Source organism: Myotis brandtii, unplaced genomic scaffold (genome assembly GCF_000412655.1).
Source record: "Myotis brandtii unplaced genomic scaffold, ASM41265v1 scaffold2204, whole genome shotgun sequence".
NCBI lineage: Eukaryota > Metazoa > Chordata > Mammalia > Chiroptera > Vespertilionidae > Myotis > Myotis brandtii.
The window spans coordinates 465,591-490,462 of record NW_005358261.1 but is presented as its reverse complement, the minus strand read 5'-3'; the positions used below and the strand labels follow the sequence as shown (position 1 = coordinate 490,462).

Here is a 24,872-nt window from a genome sequence, read left to right as displayed (position 1 = left end):
TATCTGTTGTCATGTGACATGAAAATGGCATGGCCTATGTAACCTGGGTGTCCTACTTCTTTATAAATGATAAATGAACATGCTTGTTAAATATCTGGAAGACACAAAGCTGGGAATGGTAAATGGAAGCCTAATGAACTGAATGAATAGTGATGATGTTAGTAAATAAGAACACTGTGCTAACACCAACATGTTGAGCTTAATAGGAATAAATAGAAAGTCCTGCATTTAATTTTTAAAATTCAATAATGTAAGTTCAGGGTAGGAGAGAGCTCTAATTTTCATATAAAAAAAAACCCAACCTGCATACTTTTTCATTAACCTAACACTCCACTTGCTGAGTACTGGCCACCAGGTGGACACTGTGGGATCTGACCACCAGATGCATCTGCAAATGCAAGTTAATTGGCCGATAATGTGCAACTCAAGGGAGAAAATGTTCCCACTGACTTGATCTCATTGGGAATAGACACAACACTCTAAGAAGGTCATAGTTGATAAAATAGCCTATAGAAGAGGGAGACTAGACTGGTGAGTGAGAGGGAAACCAGGCTGGATGGAAATATTGAATGACCACAGGATGTTTAGTCTAGAGAAGAAAAGAGTATGGGACTTTGATGGTTGTTTTCTAGCATTTAGGGAGCTATTGTGTGACTACAGGAGGAGCCTTAAGCCTTCTTTGGGTTATTTTGGTTCATCCAATGGGGTGACAGTTAGAAAGGGATGGATTCATTTTGATGTCTTCATGTTTTCCTGCCAACTTTGAGGAAGGCTGCCCCTGAGGAGCCTCACCCCACAAGGATTCCAGCAGAAACCGGCTGACCATCTGCCACGGAGACTGCTCTCTCTGCAAGGCTAGCTTGTGTGGGGATTGACATGAGTGATCTCTGAGGATCTCTTCGATGTTAATTCTTCCATTTTTATTTTTCAAGTTAAGGGGGAAGTAACATAACTTTTCATGTACCTTCCTTAAGCCTTCAGACACCCAAGGATTTTGCTAACCTACTACTAAGTCCACTTCCTCATTTTCCCCACCTTCACTGGCTGAGACAACCTTGACTTAGTTAATGGAACGTCATGGAAAATACACTCCGAATGTTAAAATACACTGCTGACCCATTTGTAATAGTTATGAAGACCTCGTCTGTGTCTCATTCATTCACCAGTTGGACATGTAAATACCAGTGATCATCAGAACAGACAGGAAGGAGGAAAGCTTGCCTCAATTGAGGTGAATAGAGAGAGGAAATTCACAAGACCAGAGCCCATGAGATCCATTAGCACATTCAAGGCTCCATACATCTGCAGTTCAAGGGGGAGGAGTAATGGTGCCCTGAGCTGTGTGAGTGCTGGGCAGAGGGAGGCAGGTACCTCTCAGTCCCTGCAGCTGCCCTAAAATTTACTGTGGCTGTATCGCTCGAGCTTCCCTGTCAATCTTCCAGACACCTGTTGTGTTCTAGGTGTGCCCAGAGGTCACCGTCCAGCTAAGAGGAAGATTTACCACGGCCTCAGCTGTCCATTTCTGTTGCCAACTTATGACCAAGGAACACTTGGCCAGAAAGTTGCCTTCAGTACAACGAAATGTACCGTTCTGATGAAACCCTTCTGCCAAAAGTGCATGTCACTGGACACTGCGTATTTACCTCTTCATCTCTTACCAAATAGATCACTTTGGCATCATGTAGGTCTGTTTAGTTTAGAAGGGTGAGTCTTACTATCTGAATTTCTTGTATGTTTATATTTATAGAGGTTGACAAGTAAACATAGATACAAGCCCAGTTTTAGTTAATACCATTAACCCAAAATCATGTTACAGTGAGGCAACATACCTTTTTTTTAAGTTGAAGTGCTTACATGATCCTATATAATAAAAGGCTAATATGCAAATTGGCCAAACGGTGGAACGACCAGTCGCTATGATGTGCACTGACCACCCAGGGGCAGATGCTCAATGCAGGAGCTTCCCCCTGGTGGTCCTGTGCTCCCACAGGGGGGAGCACTGCCCAGCCAGAAGCCCTGAGCCGGGCTCATGGCTGGCGAGTTATAGCGGTGGTGCCGGGAACCTTTCCCACCTCCATGAAGCCCTGAGCCGGGCTCATGGCTGGCGAGTTATAGTGGTGGTGCCGGGAACCTTTCCCACCTCCACTGCAGCGCTAAGGATGTCCGACTGCCGAGGGGACCAGGCCTAAGCCATCAGTCAGACATCGCCCGAGGGCTCCTGGACTGTGAGAGGGCACAGGCCAGGCTGAGAGACACCCCTCTCCCCCTGGAGTGCATGAATTTCATGCACTGGGCCTCTAGTCTAAAAATAATTATTTAGAATGGTAACAACAGCTAAAACATAATTTCAAAATTAGTTGTATGATTTCAGAGTTAGGGAAACTTTATAGAACTAAAAATAGTTACTAACTGTGATGCAGTTATTCAGTAAGCAGGAAAAATAAGTAGGATTTTATATTACTATCTGGTATCTCTGCCAAGTATAAGAACCTTTTATTATTATAGAGAGAAAAATATGAGATAGCTGTTTTATATATAAAAGTATAATGAGAAACATCATTATTTCTCACAAAGGCTACTACCTTCTACTAATCCAATAACAACGGGTGTGCTGAGTAACTAGTGATGATAATGTTGATAACAGAGGGGAAAAAGCAAGAACCAATCCCCTTTTCCAACTCAGTTAAAGGCTCACCCACTATTGTATTTAGACATCAGTATGCTCCACCCAGAGGCTGAGGTTGTTTCCATATAACACACTCAGACCATTTCAAGGTAGTTGTTCTTTGTAGTTGTAGAAGGAGCAACATTTCATAGTTGAGTTTTGTTTAGTAAACCAACTTTCATCAATTTTAATCCAAGTGTATGAACCATTTTAACATGAGATGAATGACAAGACATCTGAGAAGTAATACTATCATTCCAGATGTTCATTTCACTCACTCATTGAAATAATTGAACCTTCACAAGAACCCTATGAAATAGGTGCTATAATTATCCCACTTTAAAAAGAAGAAAACCAACGCACAACAGGTTTTAAGAAACTTGTTTGTGATCCCACAACTAAGAATTGGCAGAGGAGAGGTTTGAACTCAGACAGCCTGGCTGGTTTCCAAGTCCAAGTACTTAACCAAAAGGATGCACTGTCTCCCCAGTAATGGGAGGTCGGTGAAAGTAATCAAGTGTCTAGTGTGTATCAGGCACTGTGTTAATCCCTTTGTATACGTTAGCATATTAAGTTCACCAGTTGGGTCATTCGGACACAGGTAAGAGGGATAACAAAAGATTCACCAAGTCTCCTGATGATTGGCGTAACACCCTAGCTTGGATGTGGTTTCTGTTACTTCAGATTGCAGGATATTAGCAGTAAGAAATTACTGTATTGTCTTTTCCTTGCAGAGGCGGAATGGTCCAAACCAGTGAGCAGTATGAATTTGTGCATCATGCTCTGTGCCTGTACGAGAGCAGACTTTCGGCAGAAACTGTCCAGTGATTCTCTGAAGATGTACCAGGCCATCAATCTCTAGGGGTGACTAATCAATTACCCACTTGACGCTTCTAGAAGAAGCTTCCTGCAATGAAAGAGAAGCCCTGAAGTCAAGCTGTGGCATGGACAGTGGAAGATGGCAACACAGGAAAGATTGCCAGCCCCTTGTGTATGTGAATGCATTTGTGAGCAGCTCCTAAGTTATTCTGAAGGTCCTATGCTGATGGAGGAATGATGGACTTCTCCCACAGCTAAGCAGGATTTTGTTTTGTCTGTATTGATTATCTGCCACCCGGAATGTGTGTATGAAACACCCAGTGATACATGTCATCAGATGATGACTGGAAGAGCTGCTGAAGAAATTATTATTGTGTGTTTAGATGCTTTAATGTTTGCAAAATCTGTCTTGTGAATGGACTGTCAGCTGTTAAACTGTTCCTTTTTAAGTGCTATTATCTTTCTCAGTTACCAGAATCTTGCCGCTAAAAGTTGCAAGTGATTGATAAAGGATTTTTAACAAATGAGTCCTTGTTTTTGAAAAAAAATCAAAAGCAGTAACTATTTTATATGGAAATGTGTCTTGATAATATTACCTACTAAATATGTATTTATCAGTACCTCCTATCAATCAATTACAGAGCACAATGATTGTCATTGGGTATCTATGTATTTATTCTCTATTATTGGGCATAGAGGTGGTTGCTTCTCCAGAACTCTATTCACTGTATTTCTACATTGTGAGTCACTTTACTGTAAAAGGGAAAAACAAATTTGTAGCAACTCTGACGTATCAAGAACTTTAGATACTTGTCTCTCTTTTACTAAGAGTTTTTGAGTATGCTATCTACCTGGAGTCTCTTGCCCAATTAAAGGCAGTTGCTTTGGGCATGATCACCTGTCACTTTTCCAGAGGTTCTTCTAAAGGCTGCTGCCATGGATATCCTTACATTTCAGAAAGGTTTTAATCCTCAAGAGACAAATAAAGCTAAAAACAACAACAACACAAAAACTACACTCAGCAAACACTAGATGTTCTGCTCAAATATGAATTTCTAATGCAGCTATGTTGACTTCGTTTCATACTGCCAATAAACTACTCTTAATACTAAATGTTGAGTTAAGCAGGTACTTTTTTCCTCTTTGGAGAGCGGCTGTTATCTTTTGGGGGGAGTCTGCAGTAAATGATGTGAAGGGTTTAATTTTAGTCTCTGCCTCTCCCCAGGAGAGATGACTATCTCAACTGTAATACCCATTGTCATCACTTGAGGGATAATGACCTTGAAGTGCCATCATTATGTGGTTTTCCTTGATAGACTCCCAGCACATCATTATAGGAGCAGTACATGTTTATGTCTTTCCAGCACTTGTCCTAGACCCTCAGAAATCACATGGTGTGGGTTTATTCAGTAGAAACCCATCACCTGAAGAGATGTAATGTTGGGGGAGCATTTAATTATCTGAGATTACAATTCTTTTCTTCCCTCTTGAGGTTAAGAGGTGCCAAAGGGATGGATTGGGGAGAAAAGTTAGGAGTTTTATTCCACTCCTGGAGGCTGGAATTTTTTTTCTACATAAAAAAAGAGAGGTAATCATAATCCCTTCTTTCTAAGGAAACAGACAAAAGGACACTGGTGTAAAACTTCCCCAAACAATTCAATAGGAGGAAGTGCTCGTCACTGACTTTCCCCCCCATGAAGGCACATTTCCTTCCCTGGTCTTTGCTTCTCTTATCTGGGAGAATTTTTCCCCCCAAAGCGAAGCATGAACAGTTGTTCAGTGGAAAATGGAGGCTGAATTTTACATGGCGCTTCTTACCTGCTTGATCTTCTGGAACCCAGGTGAGTGGGCCTGCCTCAGGGTCCTGACCCGTTTCTCTGGCAGCTGGCAGACGAGATTCTGTCCTTTGAAAAGTGCCTGAAATGAAGCGGAAATGGAGCCAGGTCTCCATGGCAGTTTAGCCGAAGATGAGGAGGAGGGGGGATAAAAGGAGCCAGGTTTGCCCACACTGTTGAAATTTCTCTCCAAACGAAAAGAAAAGGCCTCCTCACGGCCTGCAAATGCCTTGGGCAGCTCCTGAAATGGCACCTTCACAGCAGAGAGGAGTCCTGAGGAGATATTTTTATTATATAACAAACAGTCTGGGCCATTCTCCATGCTTTTGTCCAATTAGGTTATGATTTTGTGTTGTTTTGTGTGTGAGTTAAAGAAAGAAAATGTAAGCAATATAATTGAAGGGGATGAAGAAGTGTGGTGTGTTTAATTTGGAAGTTGCTATTTGGCAGGAAGGTCTGAATATTTTCATGGGAGGGCTGGGCAAATGAAGTGTAAGCACATTAAAAATGGTTTCTGAGCCCAAATGTCTCACTTTTTAATACTGATGTTTAACAACTAGGTATTTAATTTCTTATATTAAGAAATGCTGATAGTTTAATATGTTGATATTAAAGGGAAAAATTGCAGATATTGTTACAAAATAGAGAAATGATTCTCTCTAAGACTATACGAAATTTAGTTTGTGACAATCAATTCTTTCATTGGTTACTGTTCGCTAGGAAGGTGTGCTTAGAAGGATGTGAAAATTTCTTTTATTCTGGGGTAAATGCATCCAATTTTTAAATTTTTATTGAAACTGTGTAATTTATATACAAATATTTATTGCAATAATAAGTTAAGGATTGCAAAAAAAAAGGTGCCCTTTAAAGTTGGGGGTCGAGGTGGGATGGAAAGAATAAAATGTTTAAAAGGGAACTGAGCTTTTCACAATTTCAGCATATTTAATTGGACTAAAACCTCACACCATCGTCTTTGAATAGTTTTGTTTCTTTTCTAAGCTTCCTGTCAGTATTTCAATGGCGGGGGTAAGGGGCGGGGGGAGGATTCTTCCCTAAACCATGTGAAAGTAAAAGAAAGGGAGGTAAGGGTGACATTTTGGCACTGGCAGCCTTGTGGTTTTAAGTTCCATGTGTTGAGTTTGGGAATATTCACTTGAAATGATTGCAATAGCAAAAGATAAGTGAGCCTCCCATTTTCACTGGGCTGATGTGTGGGCGGGTTGCTTTGTTTTCTGATGGGCCTTGTGATCTGTTACCTGGTGCTAGATGAGCTTTTCATCTTCCAGAGGGGTTTCAGATCGTCCATGTCCAGAAACAACAGTGCCTTTTCGAAAATAAGATCGTGTCCATGGGCTCGTGCAATGGGACCGAGCAGAACCAGCAGTGGATGTGGACTGAGGACGCAAAGCTCCTTCACCTGAAGTCTGCACTGTGCCTGGGCATCTCCAACTCCTCTGGTGGCCCTTCCCGATCAGCCATCTTTGTCCACTGCTCCCAGGCCCCCCGATGGACTTGCTATGAGAAGACAGGGTTCCTTGAGGTGAAAAATGCCTCTCTCTTTCTCAAGAAACAAGGCACCAAGGCAGTGGTCAAAAAGGGCAGGAAATACCTCCATAGCTGGATGAAAAGAGATGTCAACAAGGAGGGAAAACCAGTCAATGAAAGCCTCTGCTTAAAAAAAGGTGAGCTATTCCTTTCAGAATCAATGCTGAAAGTTCTGCTAACTGTCCTGTTTTGTCACATGCAAGGGAAGTCTACGTGCCCCAACACAATTGCTATGGAAGATTCATAAGCTAATGGAAATGGATCATGTGGTGCCCACCAACGTGGAAAACTTCTTTATCCTCATTAAAATAAACCCAACTCTCTCTCTCTCTCTCTCCCTTCTTTTCTTTCTTCTTTTATTAATTCAACAAATATTTCTTGAGTTTCTTTTTTGTGCCAGACACTAGGCACTCTAGTTAAGCACTGTAAAGTATGGGAATGCAGATCTAGGCATAGACAAGCAAACATACATAATGACTAAAGCCAATGATCAGGAAATTAAAAATTTTGCTGATGTAGACACTTCTGTTCTCTCCTTATGAGGAACTATTAGAACATCAAAATGGTGCTTGAGAAGACTGGAAAGATAACAAATTGTGCTTGTGTCTGCTACCTTATAATTGTGCTAAAGCAAGTGTTGTACCTAGGTACATTCAAAAAAGTTTTTTTGTGTGTGCCACAATTGTGCAAATCTTAACTCTGGTTTTTGTAGAAGTCCACACCCCTCCAAACATACATTACCAGGTATGTTTATTCAGTGGTTAACTGTAAATGGTTGATTCTATCTACTTTACTCTTGAAGTCCATATTGGACATGTTTTGTATGAAGGTCAAAGGAGATGGTTTTTCCATGAATTACCTTCCATCTTGAAGAATTCTCTACTGAATCTGTATGTACTTTTTGGCATCTAAATAAACTCAGTGGGCTCTTTTATGATAGAAGTTGAGTGTTGTAGTCCCTATTCTTATAAAACTTGTGACTATGAGAATAAAATAAAAATATTAAAGTCAGTTAGAAAAGTCAACTTTATCAGAGAAGACAAAGCTGCATAGTATTCCATTGTGTAAATGTACCACAATTTTCCTACTGCTCTACTGATGGGCCCTTGGGCTGTTTCCAGATCTCAGCTATTGTAAACAACACTGCTATGAACACAGGAGTGCATATATTCTCTCTGATGGGTGTTTCTGGCTTCTTAGGATATATCCTGAGAAGTGAGATCACTGGGTCAAATGGCAGTTACATTTTTAATCTTTTGAGGAAACTCCACACTGTTTTCCATAGTGGTTGTACCAGTCTGCATTCAAACCAGCAGTGTACTAGGGTTCCCTTTTCTCTACATCCTCACCAGCACTTGTTGTTTGTTGATTTATTGATGATAACCATTCTCCAAGGTATGAGGAGTTACCTCATTGTCGTTTTAATTTGCATCTCTCTGATAATTAGTGACTTTGAGCATTTTTTCATATGTCTCTTGGTCATTTGTATGTCCTCTTTGGAGAAGTGTCTATTCAGGTCCTCTGCCCATTTTTTTAATTGGGTTGTTTGTCTTCCTTTTGTTGAGTTGTATGAGTACTTTATGTATTTTGGAAATTAACCCTTTATCAGATATATCATTGGCAAATATGTTCTCCCATACAGTGGGTTCCCTTTTCATTTTGCTCCTGGTTTCTTTTGCTGTGCAGAAGCTTTTTATTCTCACATAGCAGAATTTTCACTGATACAACTCCTAGGGCAAGAGAAACAAAGGAAAAAATAAATAAGTGGAGCTAAAGCAAATGCCTTTTAAAAAAGAGTTGATAAGTAAATATTATAATCTAAAGCACAAATATGAATGTTGTTCATCCATAAGATGTGAACTATTTTATTAAATTCTTCAGTAAAGGACACTTTCTGAAATTTTAATTACTCCTTTTACTATTTCCAATAGTTATTTAGGCTATTATAATCTCCTTCCCTTTCACTTCACCTTTATTCTAGCCCAATCTTGTTTAATATGTTTAACTTATTTATATAAATATATATACATATAAGCATAAAGCATTCTTTGTCTAAGTCATCATCTGTTTGGTTTATCTCTTTTCCATATTATTTTCCTACTTTTAAAAGGCACATTATATTTGGCATCTTCCTAGAGTATAGAAAGTACCAATGTAGTTAAAAATTCCTACCACCAAAATGAGTTTTATTCAAGTTATTATGTTTTCAACATGCTTGAAAATTAAAGGAGGGAAACTAACAAATTGTGTATTGTCTTTATAATAATTATACAAAATTCCATTTCTATTATTGATTATATTTGAGCCAATCACTGATTTTTTTAAAATATATTCAAAATATGATCTTAATATGGTGCAGAGATTGCAAATCACCTTATAGGTAAGCTATTTGCAACTTAAATGCAAAACTTTTTAGACTGGACAAGGATAATTCACCTTTTCTGGAATCATGTTCTAAGAGGAATTGTGTATAATGTGAAAACAATGTAGCAGCAATGGTACAATAAAGCTTTTTAAAAATAGCTTCAACATATTGTTCCATTGTGTGACAACTTTTCCTTGCCTTTGTCAAAACACATCTTGCTCTTTCATGAACTGTAAAATGTATATACCTTTTAAAGCACAACAGAATTTATAGGTATCAAAACAGCCAAAGATCTACTATTTTTATAATTTCATGGCACCCATTTCAACAAAGAGTTCAGGAGATGGAAAGATGAACTTCTTTTGATCACTTTACATCTTTCTATAATGGATTTTCTTTCCTTCCATCTATTTTATAATCTTTTCATACCCACAAAAGGACCCTAGCTGGTGTAACTCAGTGGTTAGAGCATTGGTCTGTGCACCAAAGTGTTTCAGGGTTGATTCCTGATCAAGGGCACATATCTGGGTTGCAGGTTTGATCCCTAGTTGGGGCACGTGTGAAAGGCAACCAATCGATAGGTCTCTCTCACATTGATGTTTCTCTCTCTCTCTCTCTCTCTCTCTCTCTCCATCCTTTACTCCCTTCCACTCTCTCTAAAAATCAATGGGAAAAATATTTTCCAGTGAGGATTAACCAAAAAATAAAAATAAAAATACCCACATCAGGAATAATTAAATTTCAGTTTTTGCTTGTGGTGTGTATGTGAATAAAATCATATACTTAGATGTATATTAGAATCGCCTGAGAATGTTGTTAGAAATGCAGATGCTGGGTCCCACACCAAATCTACTGGATCACAATTCCTAGGGGAAGGGCCACGCGCCAAAGGTGATTCTGATGCCTACCAAAGGCTGTGAACCACAGCTTTAAATTTCACAAAATTTGGAAACAATCTTAAACTAAAACTTCTTTCCTGCTTCTGAAATAGCACAAGTTAAAAACACAGGTGCCAAATGAAGGGGTACTTAACTTGGATATTTTGTAGATTCTTTCTTTGGAAAAAGGTGGTGGCCTAAAATGGAAATGGACTTGTTTGGTTAGGGGTGTTTTATAAATAAATGTAGAAGGTTAATTAAAGATAATTACAGAAGACTAGAAATTTTTCTGTAAGATATTTCAAAAACAAATGCAATGGTAGTAAGTTGTTATTCACAGAGGACATTTCAAGAATGTTTTGATCATTTATCTAATTTTGGGAGAATCTTGTTTCATCCATTGAGTTAATTATGAAAGTTGACAAATTTTTTTAAAAGTTCTTAGGGTGAACACTTAACAAGTGCTCCTTAGCAAGAAAGAGTAAACATAGGTTTACATGCTAAGACATGTAATTACATGCTAGGTATTTGAAAGCTGTTTTTGTCTTAACCCATCATTAAATCTTTTTTTTTCTCAGTTCTAAGAGCTAAAATTGCCACAGGTGGTAATCAACTCAGAGGATCAGCATTGGCCAAAGCTCAAAATGACCAAAATACTAATCTCTACCTACAGAAATTTTTATATCCCAGCAAAAGAAATATCTACTTAAAGGGACATTCAATTACCTAACTCAATTAAGACAAGTTTTAAGACTATTTCGTGGAGTTGGAAGTCTCCCTAACATTATAGTTGGGTTTGTTGTGTTCAGTTGGGTTTAACACTCCAGGGATAAATAAATCCCCTGGTCTGTGTTCAGAGTGGCTCCCCCAAGCACAATAGCAGTGATAGTGGCACCGGATTCTGAAAGATAAAAAACAAACAGAAATTAAGGGGGAAAATCTATCAAAGCCTAGATCTAGTAGAAGTGCAGTAGGGTTGACATAATCACACAACACCCAGTTATATTTAAACTAGAGGCCGGGTGCATGAAATTCGTGCACAGGGATGGGGGGGTCCCTTCAGCCCAGCCTGCACCTGCTCCAATCCGGGATCTCTCTCACAATCCTGGATCACTGGCTCCTAATCACTCACCTGCCTGCTGCCTAGTCTCCCCTAACTGCCCCCACCCCCGCTGGCCTGATCATCCCTAACTGCCCCCCACTGCTGGCCAGGTTGCCTCCAACTGCCTTCCCCGCCAGCCTAGTTGCCCCTAACTGCTTCCCCCACCCCCGCTGGCCTGGTCACCTCTTACTGCCCCCTCCTGCCAGCTTGGTCGCCTCCAACTGTCCCCCTCTGCCAGCCTGGTCGCCCCTAACTTCCCCCCCTGCCGGCCTGGTCACCCCCAACTGCCACCCCCAACAGCCTAGTCACCCATCATGGCCCCCCCGCTGGCCTGGTCACCCCATGCAGCCTGCTTGTTCAGTCATTTGGTCATCCCTCACTAACCCCCCCTGCCGACCTGGTCATAGGCAGCCACCTTGTGGGGGTGTGACAGTCAATTTGCATATTACCTCTTTATTATATAGGATTTCAGATAAATGACAAAGAATTTTAGTATATTTATAATATACGATATAATATAACCTTTGTAACATTATGTATTTGAGATATATTAAATATACTGAACTATTGGTTGTTTAACACTGTAATTTAACTGGGCATCATGTGTTTTTATTTGCTAACTCTAGCACCTTATGTACAGGTTACTTTACATAACCCTCCACATCTCATGGAAAGAATGCTTAGTAGCCATAATTATTTTATTAACTATTAAGAGCACTGCTATTTACATCTTGCTAAATTTTAAAAATACCTTTTCCATCTTTATTCTCTTTTTATACCAGATCCCCCTCTTTTTTATATGCATTCTCATATGAAATGTTAGTTTAAATTGGAATTGAAATGAATGAGGTCCAAAAAAGGGGTCAGTAAGGTGGACCAGAACAGGGAAAATGTGATAACTAATAGCATCTTCAAGAGACCTCCACCTGACACATAGTGATTGTTTAATAAATTGCTGTTTGAATGAACCAGTAAAGAAGCAGTAAAAAAGATAAATTTTCTTCTGCCAGTCTCTAACCAGAAACTTTCAAAGTTATGATTATCTAATTGGGCAAGATTTTGTGGGTTTTTATATCCCAGAAAACTGTGATTCACTGTGGATCTGATGGAAGCATCTAAACATACCCCCTCAGCCCATAATGTACAGGCCTTTCAATACTACCATTCTCTAGAGCAGTGGTTCTCAACCTTGGCTGCACATTAGAATCACCTGGGAATCTTTTTAAAATCCTTTTCTGGGCCCCTCATCCTCCAGAAATTCTGTTTCTTTGTTATGGGGTGGGGCCACAACATTAGTAACAAAGAAACAGAATTTCTGGAGGACGAGGCCCAGAAATCAGGATTTTAAAAAGATTCCCAGGTGATTCTAATGTGCAGCCAAGGTTGAGAACCACTGCTCTAGGGTATTGCTTCACAAAGAGTGGTCCAAAGACCATCAGCACCACATCACCAGGAACTTGTTAGAAGAGCTGAATCTGTCACTATCTGTTGAATCAGAATTTGCAAGTTAGCAGGATCCCCATGAGATAGAAGCACATTTTAAAATTATAGCTAGGAAAACAATTCACAAACCAATTTTTTTAAAGTATAGTTAATTCCACCTTGCAGAGAAAAGCTGTAAATTAATTAATCCTACCAGCTCTTAAACCAATTAACTGTTCTTCCAAAGAGAAGGAGCTTAGAAAGTAGAACTATCCCATGATTTGGTCTCACATAGTCAGGATCAGAAACAGTTTGCACTATGGTTAAAGAAATACCGTTATTTCTTAAGGAATCGGCAATCTTCATGGCAAAGTTCGGCACGTCATTAACAGCGATTCTCAATCTGCTACTTTGTTTAATGACAGAAATTGTGAAAGTCCCCCACAGAAGAAAAGTACAAATGTTCATATATGCAGAATTTTGCATGAGGCTTTTAGAGATTCATTGAACCCCTGAAACCAAGTCAGTGAACCCTAATGTTCATAGAGTGAATTTAATTCTCTCTCCTACACAGAGCTGGGATGTTGTTGCTAGATAAAGGATGGGTGAACTGAACAGGGTAAATGAGCATGGTGATACTCAATGTATCTCTGATTTTTCATATAACTAAAGCTTATCCACACATAGAGTCTTCTTTTTCTAAGTAAAATTGCTTTTGTGTGAAGAATCCATAAAACATGAGGGTAATTTTAGCAACTGTCCTTTCTTTACCTCAGCTGGCCTGGGAGCAGAATTTTCAGTAAGGAGCATTAGAAACACGTCTCCTCCCCAAATCCCCACTGCGTTTAATGCTGCTCCGTACAGCTCGGAACAGCTCATTAGCAATACCACAGAGGCCTTCACCAGAACTACTCCCGAAAACTCCAGCCGAAACAGCAGCCAGGGGCAGCCCCCCAGTCTGCAGATGACTGGAAGTACAGAGACATCGTCGGTTCCCTGGACTCCTCGGCCCTTCTCCAGCACCACTGAGGAGGTAAGAGGACAAGGGGTGTGGAGTGTGGTTTGTGAAGCTCTCAGAAAGCCCATCACTTGAAAGGCCTTGCTTTGTGGGGAATGTCCCTACTCATTGTCCTAGCTGTGAATTGTACGTGAATGCATTTTTTTTTGAGAAAAATCTTAAAAGTTGAATGAAAAATTCTACATCTTTCCAGCATAAATTAGGACATAATTAGGCTGCCACGGCCACCTTTCTGAACCGAAGTCAGGGTTCATAGTCGTATGCATAACCTAAAAGCAAGAAAGAGAACTTTAAATCAGTACCCTGTAGGTCCCCCTGCGTTTATGTCACAATCATGTGTACTCATAAATTAGGGAGGAGAAATAGTCACAAAGCAATGGAAGGTTTGGGGGTCACTCTCATTGATTTGTGAGCATGGTCAAGGGAAGCTAAGTCTCATACCAATTGCACATCAGCATCCACAGAAGGGCAGATGGATCAAATGGCAGAGGGGCCGAGATGACAGGGCATAGAGACTGCTGGCATACTGTTTCTGTTACAGGCATCGTCTTTTCGGTTTTGCTTTCCACTCGGGGTTTTAGGCTACCCTTTTAGGCAATACAGAATAATTAAGGTGAATCAAACAAGCTAAGGTTTCATTGCTTATTAGGATAATCAATCCAAATAATTTAAAGAAAACAAAAGCTCCATGCTATGCATATGACTTGTTCATTTTAGTGCTCTTTCTTCTGCTTTGTGCAGAATTTAATATTGCATATGGTTTCCAGATAGTGAGCCGATACTTCATTATTAATCACAAAACAAATATAGCCAGTCCTTTGAACAATTATTGGGACTTTATTTTTATCTCCACTTTTCCTTTGCTCTAAACCAGCGGTTCTCAACCTGTGGGTCGAGACCCTTTTGGGGGGTCGAACAACCCTTTCACAGGGGTCACCTAAGACCATCGGAAAACACATATATAATTACATATTGTTTTTGTGATTAACCACTATGCTTTAATTATGTTCAATTTGTAACAATGAAATTGGGGGTCACCACAACATGAGGAACTGTATTAAAGGGTCGAGGCATTAGGAAGGTTGAGAACCACTGCTCTAAACCTTCCCTGTGATCTGGCTCTTCCCTGGCTTCTGGAAGGCCTCGAGACTTTTCTGGACACTCTCTACATCTTTAAAACTCAAAATTCACTCTCAGTCCATTTATAAAAATACCCATTTCAGGATAACCCAAACTCTAAATTCAATTTAAATGTTCGCTTCTCCTCTCTCATCATCTACTATCAGTTTGAACTTGAAGTAGAAAAAGGAAGCATGTCCAAATTCTCTCACTCTCCAGCTAGCTTTTTACCCACCTCTTCTCATTTGATCACTATGGTTTATGTTCTGTCTGCGCTTAGAAAGTGGGAAGGAAGACAGGAAATGGAAGGAGAGCTGGTACTTATGAATGCCATTATGAACTGGCACTGTGCTCTCCCTCATCTTCCAAATCCTGAGCCCTCACCACTTCCTTTTGAAATGGAATGTTTCTTGGTGGAGTACTTTCTCATTTTGGCTGACTGTGCCTTAGCCAAAACTGCATTCTAACATCGGTTTAGAAGAGTATTAACTTACATATGAGCTTAAGTATTTATATTATTTTTTCTGTGCTAATGTATATTTTTTTATATAATATTTATATTCTAGAGGCCCAGTGCACAAATTCATGCATGGGTGGGGTCTGGCCAGCCCACCCCAATGGGGGCCCATCAGGCTGGGGGGGGAGGGGCTGTGGGTGGTTGGCCAGCCGGCTCTGCCCCCGATTGGGGTGTTGGGAGCCAATCGAGGGTGGACCCCCGGGCGGGGGGTGCGGGGGGGCAATTGGGGCCCAGATCAGGCTGGTTGGCTGCCACAGTGCATGTCATAGCCACCTGTCATTCTGGTTGTTCTGGTCATTCCGCTGTTCAAGTCACTGGGCTTTTATATGTACAGATAATTAGGTGCATCAAGTAAGAAGCATGCTGAATAAAAACTACAATGGAAACATACATGCCTGAACACCAAAGAGTTGTCTTTTAGAAAAAAATGTTTTTCCCTATTTTGTCCAGGTTTGACCATTGTAAAACAAACATATGGAGAGCCCAGAGGTGGCCGGGCTCCTCTGGGATGAGTGCAGGACACCGAGCTAGAGCTCAGATGCAGGCGTGCCAGCCTCGGGCCCACCCAGCACTGGGTTACCGAGCTCTGGTGAGCCAGCCCCCACAGCTGGGTTGGCAAGTTCAGGTCATGGCAAATACACTGTGGGGTTTTTTGTTTGTTTGTTTGTTTGTTTACCCTTTTCTAAAGTGAAATCCACTGTAACATCCATGACCTTTCCTGTGGGGCACCAGAATGACTATGCAACTAACTATCTCATGTTTCCGTTTTCCTTGAGCTCAGGCAAACTCTAAACTCTGTCCTGTGAAGTTGAGTGTGTAGAAGCTGTGTTCTTTCCAAAGGCAGGTTCTAGAACTGCAGTTTTCCAGGACCCTCAGACTTCAGTCAAGGCTGCCATGCCTGGTCATTATTTGATTTAGCTGAAGAATTTGCTTTATAACAGTCAAGTAGGGACAGCTGTAGTTAGACACTTTAAAAAGTAAGTGAGTCGCCCTGACTGGTTTGGCTCAGTGGATAAAGCGTCAGCCTGCGGACTGAAGGGTCCCGGGTTCGATTCCGGTCAAGGGCATGTACCTTGGTTGCGGGCACATCCACAGTAGGGGGTGTGCGGGAGGCAGCTGATCGATGTTTCTCTCTTATGGATGTTTCTAACTCTCTGTCCCTCTCCCTTCCTCTCTGTAAAAAAATCAATAAAATATATTAAAAAATAAATAAATAAAAATAAAAAGTGAGTCACTTGTGAGGTAAAATGCCTGTCCTTCCAAGTAATTTTTTGTTTTACTCTTGTTAGGATTATTTTTTTTTCTATTTATTTTTTCTTTTTTATTGGGGTGACTGGTTAATAAAATTACATAGGTTTCAGGTGTACAATTTTATATACATCATCTGTATATTGTATGTGTGTTCACCACCCAAGTCAAGTCTCCTACCACTTATCCTCCCTATACCATCTTCTACTTCCCCCACCTCCCTTACCCTCTGGTAATGGAAAGTAACTTTGAAAGGTACTCTACCTCAACACCTAGAAGGGCATAAGAGAGAAATAAAATCATTTGACTTAATTGCTTGGAACTGTGTAGAAAGAAAATCTCTGTGTGCCAGTTGTTTTCTTTATCAGATAGTACCTGGTGTGTGAGGATGTGGGATTGGCTTCGCAGAGCTGGGCCATGAGGAAGGTAGGAACTCCACCTCTTGATGGGAAGAGCTGCAAAACCACATGGCAAGGGCCGTAGATATTGGGTGGGAGCCATCTGTGAGCATCGAACAACCCACCATTGTGGTACTATTAGTGGTATTGGTATTATTAGTATTTCACAGATAAGATGCATTAAACTTAAAGAGGTTAAGAACTTGTCCCAAGTTGGATGATTAGAGAATAGCAGAGCAATAAGAGTACACACACACACACACACACACACACCTGCACACCCAGTCACAGTCTCTGACATAAAGCTCCTGTTAATGAAGGTAAATGCCAAGGAGAACACAATTTGGAACCCAGCAATCACTCATTAATGCTACTGCAAAGTTTTCCTAAGTTGACTCTTTTTATAGCAGAATTTTTCCTACTTTTCTCCTTTAACCTCTTTCCTCACATCTTTACCTGCAGTGTTAGGAATCTATCTTTGGAAGGTTGTAGATTCGGGCCAATACTTGGCTTCAAAAATCTCTCTCCTTTCTCTTTCACCCTCTCATTCTCTCACCCTTGACATGAACTAACACATAGCAGGTGCCTGGAAAATAGGGTTTAATTACTGTTAGCTACTGTTCTTGTTGTTACCATTGTAAGAGTATAATGTGGCTGTGTATGTCTTTACATGGACAAAGTTGGTGGAGCAAGAAGCTTGTCTGTAGTATGAGTGAAGAAGCATATAGATCAGTGGTTCTCAAAGCATGAACCCGACCCAGAACTTGTTAAAAATGCAACCTTTGGGCTCCACCTTAGACCTACTGAATCAGAAATGCTGTGTATAGAGCTCAGCAACCGTGTTGTAACAAGCCCTCCAAGTCACACCAATGCACTTTTAAATTTGAGAGCCACTGATCTAGATAAATTTGGTACCAGACCCACAGTATCTCCTCCATGGACTTCTAATGGCTTAGTTACCTACCATTGAGGGTACTTTTTGTGTTATTAGATTATAAAAGGATAAGGAGGGTAATGCTATAAAATTTAAGTAGTCAAATATCAGAAATTCATGTATCTAATTACAGTCTCCTGCAATTACTTTCTAGAGTACACATTCTTTAAGGAATGGGGCTCAGGGTGAGTAAGTAGAGCCTCGAAAGATAAGGAACTGTTGATAGGTCTTTGTGTTACTTAGAAAAAGATGTTTTTAGGCACACAGTTCCACCATGAATGCACAGGACTTGGTAGTGGAACATGGGCTGATTTCAGCACCCAGTCAGCCAGCATCCTTGTCTGCCACCCACGTGAAAGTATACCATGTCCTTGTGCACAGACCCTGTTGCAGATCAGGCCAGATGTAGGTGTCAGAACATGCCCTGCATAGACCAGCCATTCCCTATGGGCCAGGTGAGACAGGCCAGGAAGTCCATCTGTTGGAGCACGTGAGTGATGCTGTAGGACAGTGGTCGGCAAACTCATTAGTCAACAGAGCCAAATATCAACAGTACAACGATTGAAATTTCTTTTGAGAGCCAAATTTTTTAAACTTAAACTATATAGGTAGGTACATTGTTATTAACTTAATTAGGGTACTCCTAAGGCTTAGGAAGAGCCACACTCAAGGGGCCAAAGAGCCTCATGTGGCTCGCGAGTTGCAGTTTGCCAACCACGGGTGTAGGAGGAAGAGTTAAAGGTGGAGAAGTGGCCTCCAAAGAGGGGGCGGATGGGCCCTGTACCTCACTTCAGCTTCAAAACTCGATGAGCCTCCAATCTAGGGCCCCTCTCAGCCAAGTGACCATGGAGGAGGTGGTAAAGAGCTAGGGCTCTGGTGTCAGAGAAACCTGGTTTAAATCCTAGTGGTGTCATCTCCTAGTTCAGAGGTGGGGAACATCGGGCCCGAGGGCAGTGTAAGGCCTGAGAAATCATTTGGTCTGGCCCTGCCAGACATTAAGGGTGAGTTAATTAAATGTTTGACTAAATATAGCAGGCTAATTTTTAAGTTGATAAATTTATATGGCCCTCAAATGATATTACAAAAAGCCAAATGGCCCTTGGCAGAAAAAAAGACTAGTTACTCAGCTCAAGTCATCCTTGCTTCCTCTTTAAAATAAGGATAATTAAGGGTGCTCTATCTGCCTCATGAGATGGTTGTGAGGATTAAAATCTGATTAAGCAAGATGCTCAGTACATTGGCTATATAAGACAAGTATTCAATAATGTTACCAATTAATACTAACTTCTCTTTTTTGCTCCATCATCTCTACCCTGCTGACTCCATGGGGTGGTTGTGAGAACCACATTATTATGTGAAAGTGCTTTCAGAAGGATAAAATGTTGAACAAGCATTTAAAATGTTCCTGGCTGGCTCTAATTCTGCTCAACATCCCTAAATCTTGTTTGGAGGCACACCTCTTTCTTCCCCTCCCCACCCTGCCCCGGCCCTGGCCTGGGAGAGGGATTGCATTTCCTCAGTTTATGAATAGCCATTGTGGTGCTGGTCTGGGTTTCACAGTTCTGTGCTTCCTTCCATTTGGCCTTCAAAGGAAGGCCCATGGGAGCCTCCAAAAAAGTGATAAGGCAAATGCAGAAAATCCTCCCTTGCCCCACTCCTCAAGTCTGGGGTAACCTCCTTTATTGTGTTTCTGAAAGTATATAGGAGAGTCTGCCCATCACACCCCTGTCCTGTGGCCAGAACTGAAGGTGAGACAATATTCACAGTTATGGAGGCAAACACAGGGAAGGAGAAAGTGCAAAGATGTAGCCAAATGTCTTAATTCTAGTGAATCTCAATGAATTACTTGTATTTAGCATTCCCAACATCAGGGAAGTTTTCAGGGCAAGGAGGGCACAGCCAGTAGAACAGAACAATCTTAATCAATACTATTATCAATCATATTTCTATATCTCCTATTACATATTTTTCCAAATTGTCAGAAAATCAGCAGATTTCTATTACTATGAGAGTATTCCATGCTACTGTCTGGGTCGCTGCTATAGAATTGCTAATTCGTTTCTCTCTTATCAATTCTTGCAAACCTCCATTTATTCTTCCAGAGTTTTAAAAATACAGAGTAAATCACATCAGTCCCTATTGCAAGTGGAGTGAAATTTCATTTTCTTAGAATGTCTGACAGGGCTCCTCAGGATCCGGCCCTGGTGCACTTGTCCAGCCTCATCACTGGCTACTTGTTTGCTTGCACACTTTCAAACAAAAGCTCTCCTCAGTGCCAGGCATGCCCCAAAGTTCTGGCTCCATTTTATTGCCTTTCTCCCTTCTGTAACAATCTCTTTTACCTTATTTTTCAACTATTATCTATTTGAGATAATTTTCCATTTTATCTCTAACTGTAACTTATCTCCCAATCTCTAATCTCAGAAATTCCAAGCACCCGATGAATATCTGAATAGCTCCTCTCCCATATATTGGTCACCCCAAACTTACTAAAGGCAGAGTTTAGGCAATCATCCTCTTCTTTCTTACATCTCCCAATCTGCTATTGGAACCTCCATTCCCCAAGATATTCTGACTATGGACAATGGAGTCACTGTTGTCTTCTTCACATCAGTTCCCAAGTCAGGAGTAGGCAAACCCTTTCTATTTCCTCTCTTTTGTATTTCTTTGATCTGTACCATCCTCTTCATTCTGATTGCCATCAATCTCCTCCAGATCCTCAATGCATTTCCTCTAAATCCAAACAAATGAAACAGTGTCCTAACAAGTCTTTCCATTTGGTGTATGCTCCAACCCATTCTTCACCCTGCTTCCTGCTGTCTCAATAATCTTCTAAAATACAGCTTCCTACGGCCTCCTCCTCTATTCTAAACTCTTTGAAGGCCCCTCAAAAGCTACTGAAGTAAATAGAAGTACTTTAGTCTGGCATTCAAGGCTTTCCAAAAATATGGTTCCACTCTCCTGTTCTTCTCAACCTATTTCTGATACTGCAGCCAATAATAATAATAATAATAATAATAATAATAATATAAATTTTAAAAATAAAATCCTCTAATCATTCCTCATGAGCAAGGACTCTTAGATTGTCTAGTGTGAATGGAATAAAATGTGATTCTGAGACTGCTGAGCGTGAGAAAAGGCCATGCGAGGGAGTAATATACTATGGGAAGGATGTGCTGCTGAAGACCCTAACTTATAATTAGCATCATTCAAGCCTAATTTGGGCAAACGACTGTAGTTTTCTTGGTTTGCCTAGTGGGTTACCATGTGCCAATAGCATACTGGTTTACAATTCACTCGACCCTCTCCAGCTTTAAAATTTCAAGGACTTTTATTTTCTTTCATTTTATTTTAATTATGAGTGATTTGCACTATTTTCCATTTTATGCACAAAAAAGACTGTGTTCACAGGGTGTCATAGTATAAATCACATGCACATAAAATGCAGCCAAGAAACAGAATGCGTGCATTGAAATGGGCTCTTTAACCCACCGCTAGCTCTCTGGCACACGGGGTTCCCTGGGCAGATAAAGGTTGATGCGCTGGGCAGAAAGAATGGCACAGGAAAGGGAAGAGATCAAAGGGAAGAGAAGGCAGGATATGCTAATTGAGACAGGAAGTCTATGGCTCTCTGCCCTGGCCTTACACACACATCAGAATCATCTGGGAAGCTTTTTAAAGATACAGTTTCTAACATTCTGCCTCCGACCTCCTGAATCAGAATTTACTGAGGTAGGACCTCAACACCAGAGTGTAAAAATCCCCCCATTGATTCTAATGTCCAATTAGCTTAGAGAATAACTGAATAGCCAGCTTGTTAGGGAAAACATTGAACGCAAGAGAAGAAGTCAAGTCCTGCTGGAGATGTGTAAACTGAATGTAACCACAGGGAAACGGTGGACACGTGAACTTGGAGGAGGAAACTATTGAAATAAGCAACCTGTGTCATTCACAAAGATCACTGTCATAAGGATCACTTCAAAAGGCTGAGGAATTGTTCCTGATTCAAGAAGATTAAGAGATCTGATGACTAAATGCAATACAGGACCCTGAGTTGGGTTCTTATTAGAGAAAAAAAAATGCAGACAGGACATTATTGAAATGATTGACAAAACTGAAATACCAATTGTTGATTAAAGCTTCAATTTTGAATTGCCTGAATTTGATTAACTTTACTAAGATTACACATTTAATTCAGCAGCCTACTCTGAAATGGTGCAGGTAAACATAGTATATATGTGGAGAAAGAGAGTGATAAATATGGCAAAATATTTTTTAAAAAACTAGTGGGTCTGTATAAGGGTATGTGGAAGCACTCTGCACAATTCTTTAACTTATCTGTAAGTTTGAAATTATTTAAAAATAAAAGAAAAATTCAAAGAAAAAGAGTAGTTTGCTGAAGGGCTTTAAGAGGGTAGGATTCAAAGGATGTTACTGAATTAGGGACAGTCCAGTGGCTCAGCCTGAGTAAGACCGGTCTGTCTTCTTCAAGGACCAGGGGAGAGGGGGTGGTGTGGGAGGAGAATGAACAGGGAGAGAGAAATGATTAATTTGCAAGAAAAAGCAGTAAAGGTAAGGATCAGCACTGGCGGAGGAGGCAGCTGATAAGTATGAAGAGAAGATAAAGAAACTGCCTCTGGAAGAGTCGGCCCAGTCCTTTCCACCTTGGTCACTTAGCCCAGCTACTTCTCTGTTGCACACGCATCTCCCACGCACAGAACAACAGCTTTGAAACCCAGTTATTGTGGAATATGGTGAAAAGTAACTGAAAGGGGAAATGCTATGAATTCCAGGAGCGTCTTTGAAGTAAAAATCTTTTCCATTCTTCCTGCACTTTGGGGGATCTGGCAACAGAATGTTACCATGGCTAAGTCCAGATGAGGTGCCCACTGGAGAATGTTCTGTTTGGAGGTACACGGGAGGCACTTGTTTGTTTATCAGAATTCTCTGATTTGAATCTCTGATAGCTCTGGGCCAGTGAGCACACCCTCTTGTGTGTAGTTTTTCTGGGTGCCTGCCCTTCATCTGTGTGTCTGTGACCATTTATGTTTGCTCACAGCCCAGAACAACAGATCTGTGGAGAAGGTACCAAGAGTGTGCTTTGCTGAGTTTTGACCTTAGTGGCCCTACCCAGGTGGCATCCGGATTATTGGAGAAGGATTAGCTCTTCTGTGGAGTCACGATCCATCCATTTGGAGCAGGGGCTGCTTGGGCACTAGTTTCTCCCAAGGCTTAGATGCTAGCTATCCTTGGATTCTGTGATGCTAAGGGTTCCAGGTCTGCATGGGAGCAGCTGAAGAACACAATTTTGTTTCAGATTTACAAGTACTTAGCTATGCCCTTGTTTAGTGGTGGGGGTGTGAATGTTTACTCTGTCCGTGCATCAGTAGACATGGAGTCTCAAGAACCTGAGGATGTGGGGGAGATAATGAAGAGATAGGACTCCTTCCTTTAAGAGGTTTATAATCTATCTGAGGTTTTTTATCATCACATTTTTGAAAAACATGATAAGATTCTTTGATCCTCCACTTTGATCGAGGGACTTTGAGATGCCCATTGTCTGCCTCTTTTGCAGGGAAGGTGGGTAGGAGCTGTGTGAATGAGGCAGGCAGGATGTGGACCCAACAAGACTCCAGCTTTTGATTTTTTTTTTTTAAGGCAAAATCTAGATGTTTTTACATGTAAAAATCTATTTTCTCAACATTACTTACTTATTCTAATTTTTAAAAACAATGTTAAGATTACACCATAAACGCAAGAAGAGGCACCTGTACTGGCCAAAGAGTGAGTCCTGTTTGCGACCTCCAGAGAATTCATGGGGAAGTAAGGTTCTAGCAAACAGGATACACTGAACAAAGAAGACAAAAGAGTTTTTACTCTCCAATCATTACTTTTTAAGAAGGATGAAGGGATGATAATTTTTGTTTGTTTGTTTCTGTTTTCCTTTTTCTTAAAGCTAGGATTAGCCATGTTTTACTTACCTACTATCTTAGGGTCCTGAAACCTTAAGGTATAACAGCCTTGCCCCTGAAGACAGCCCCACCGGAAGCATCAATGCCTTGACTTGGTGCATTTGCAAGCAGACTCATTTCCCAGGGTGGGGCAGCAGGGATTGCCAGGTGGGAATGAAGGTGGAGCAGAGGCGCTTGAGATTGAAAAGGTAGGTAGTCTGGTTTTAAGTCACATCTGGTTTTAAGTAATTCGTCAGGATATGATTAAAAAGCTATGACAGAAGCTCTGCAAGGCCCTTTTCCTCCAGATTTAAAAAAAAAATGGTGGAGGGGAAGAGGGTGAGAAACTGGTGTAGAAAAAAATATCAGGAAACCTTAGAGATGTGCCTGGGAGAGAGGGTGGAGCCTGCTGTTAGAGACATATCCGGTACTCTCAGCCCCTCCCTTCCAGGATTTAAAACAAATCTTGGCAAAGGCCAAAAGTCAGAGCAGCCATTAAATGCCAAATGTGGTTTGTGCTGATCTACTGAAAAGATTCTCTTGGGTACGAGATTGAAAGCAATGATAATTTATCACTTGGATCTTCTCAGAAAGACATTCTCCTCTGTGGACTTTGTCATTCTCTGGCATTAATGGGTGCGCAGCATCATATACTATTATTATTACTAGAAATCATAGTGTCTTACACTTGTTGAGTCCTTTAGCCAAAAACTGTTATACATATAATATGCACCTTCTCATTTAATCTTTGCAACTGCCTCCTTAAATGCCTTCATTATTTCCATTTTTCTGGAGACCTATGACCTAGGAAAGTTATGACCTAGGAAGCTAGAAAGAGTGCTTCAAATATAAGTTTCCCAAAATGGCATCTCTAAGCAGAAGATAGTTACAGTTATTTTTTTAAAATATATTTTATTGATTTTTTACAGAGAGGAAGGGAGAGGGATAGAGAGCTAGAAACATCGATGAGAGAGAAACATCGATCAGCTGCCTCCTGCACACCCCCCACTGGGGATGTGCCCGCACCCAAGGCACATGCCCTTGACCGGAATCGAA

The 24,872-nt window shown here is 40.8% G+C and overlaps 2 protein-coding genes across 2 annotated transcripts in view; both read left to right on the top strand.

The window, feature by feature from the left end:
- PTPRR (protein tyrosine phosphatase, receptor type, R) overlaps nucleotides 1-4,598 on the top strand; it is a 96,058-nt gene extending 91,460 nt beyond the window's left edge. Inside the window, exon 9 of the mRNA XM_014539594.1 lies at nucleotides 3,400-4,598. Coding sequence (XP_014395080.1) covers nucleotides 3,400-3,493 — 94 coding nt within the window. The 3' untranslated portion in view covers nucleotides 3,494-4,598. The remainder of the gene's footprint in view (nucleotides 1-3,399) is intronic.
- A 629-nt stretch (nucleotides 4,599-5,227) lies between these two features.
- Nucleotides 5,228-24,872, top strand: part of PTPRB (protein tyrosine phosphatase, receptor type, B) — a 109,558-nt gene continuing 89,913 nt past the window's right edge. The window contains exons 1-3 of the mRNA XM_005866112.2: nucleotides 5,228-5,325; nucleotides 6,606-7,001; nucleotides 13,408-13,664. Of these exons, the coding sequence (XP_005866174.1) occupies nucleotides 5,271-5,325; nucleotides 6,606-7,001; nucleotides 13,408-13,664 (708 nt within the window). The 5' untranslated portion in view covers nucleotides 5,228-5,270. The remainder of the gene's footprint in view (nucleotides 5,326-6,605; nucleotides 7,002-13,407; nucleotides 13,665-24,872) is intronic.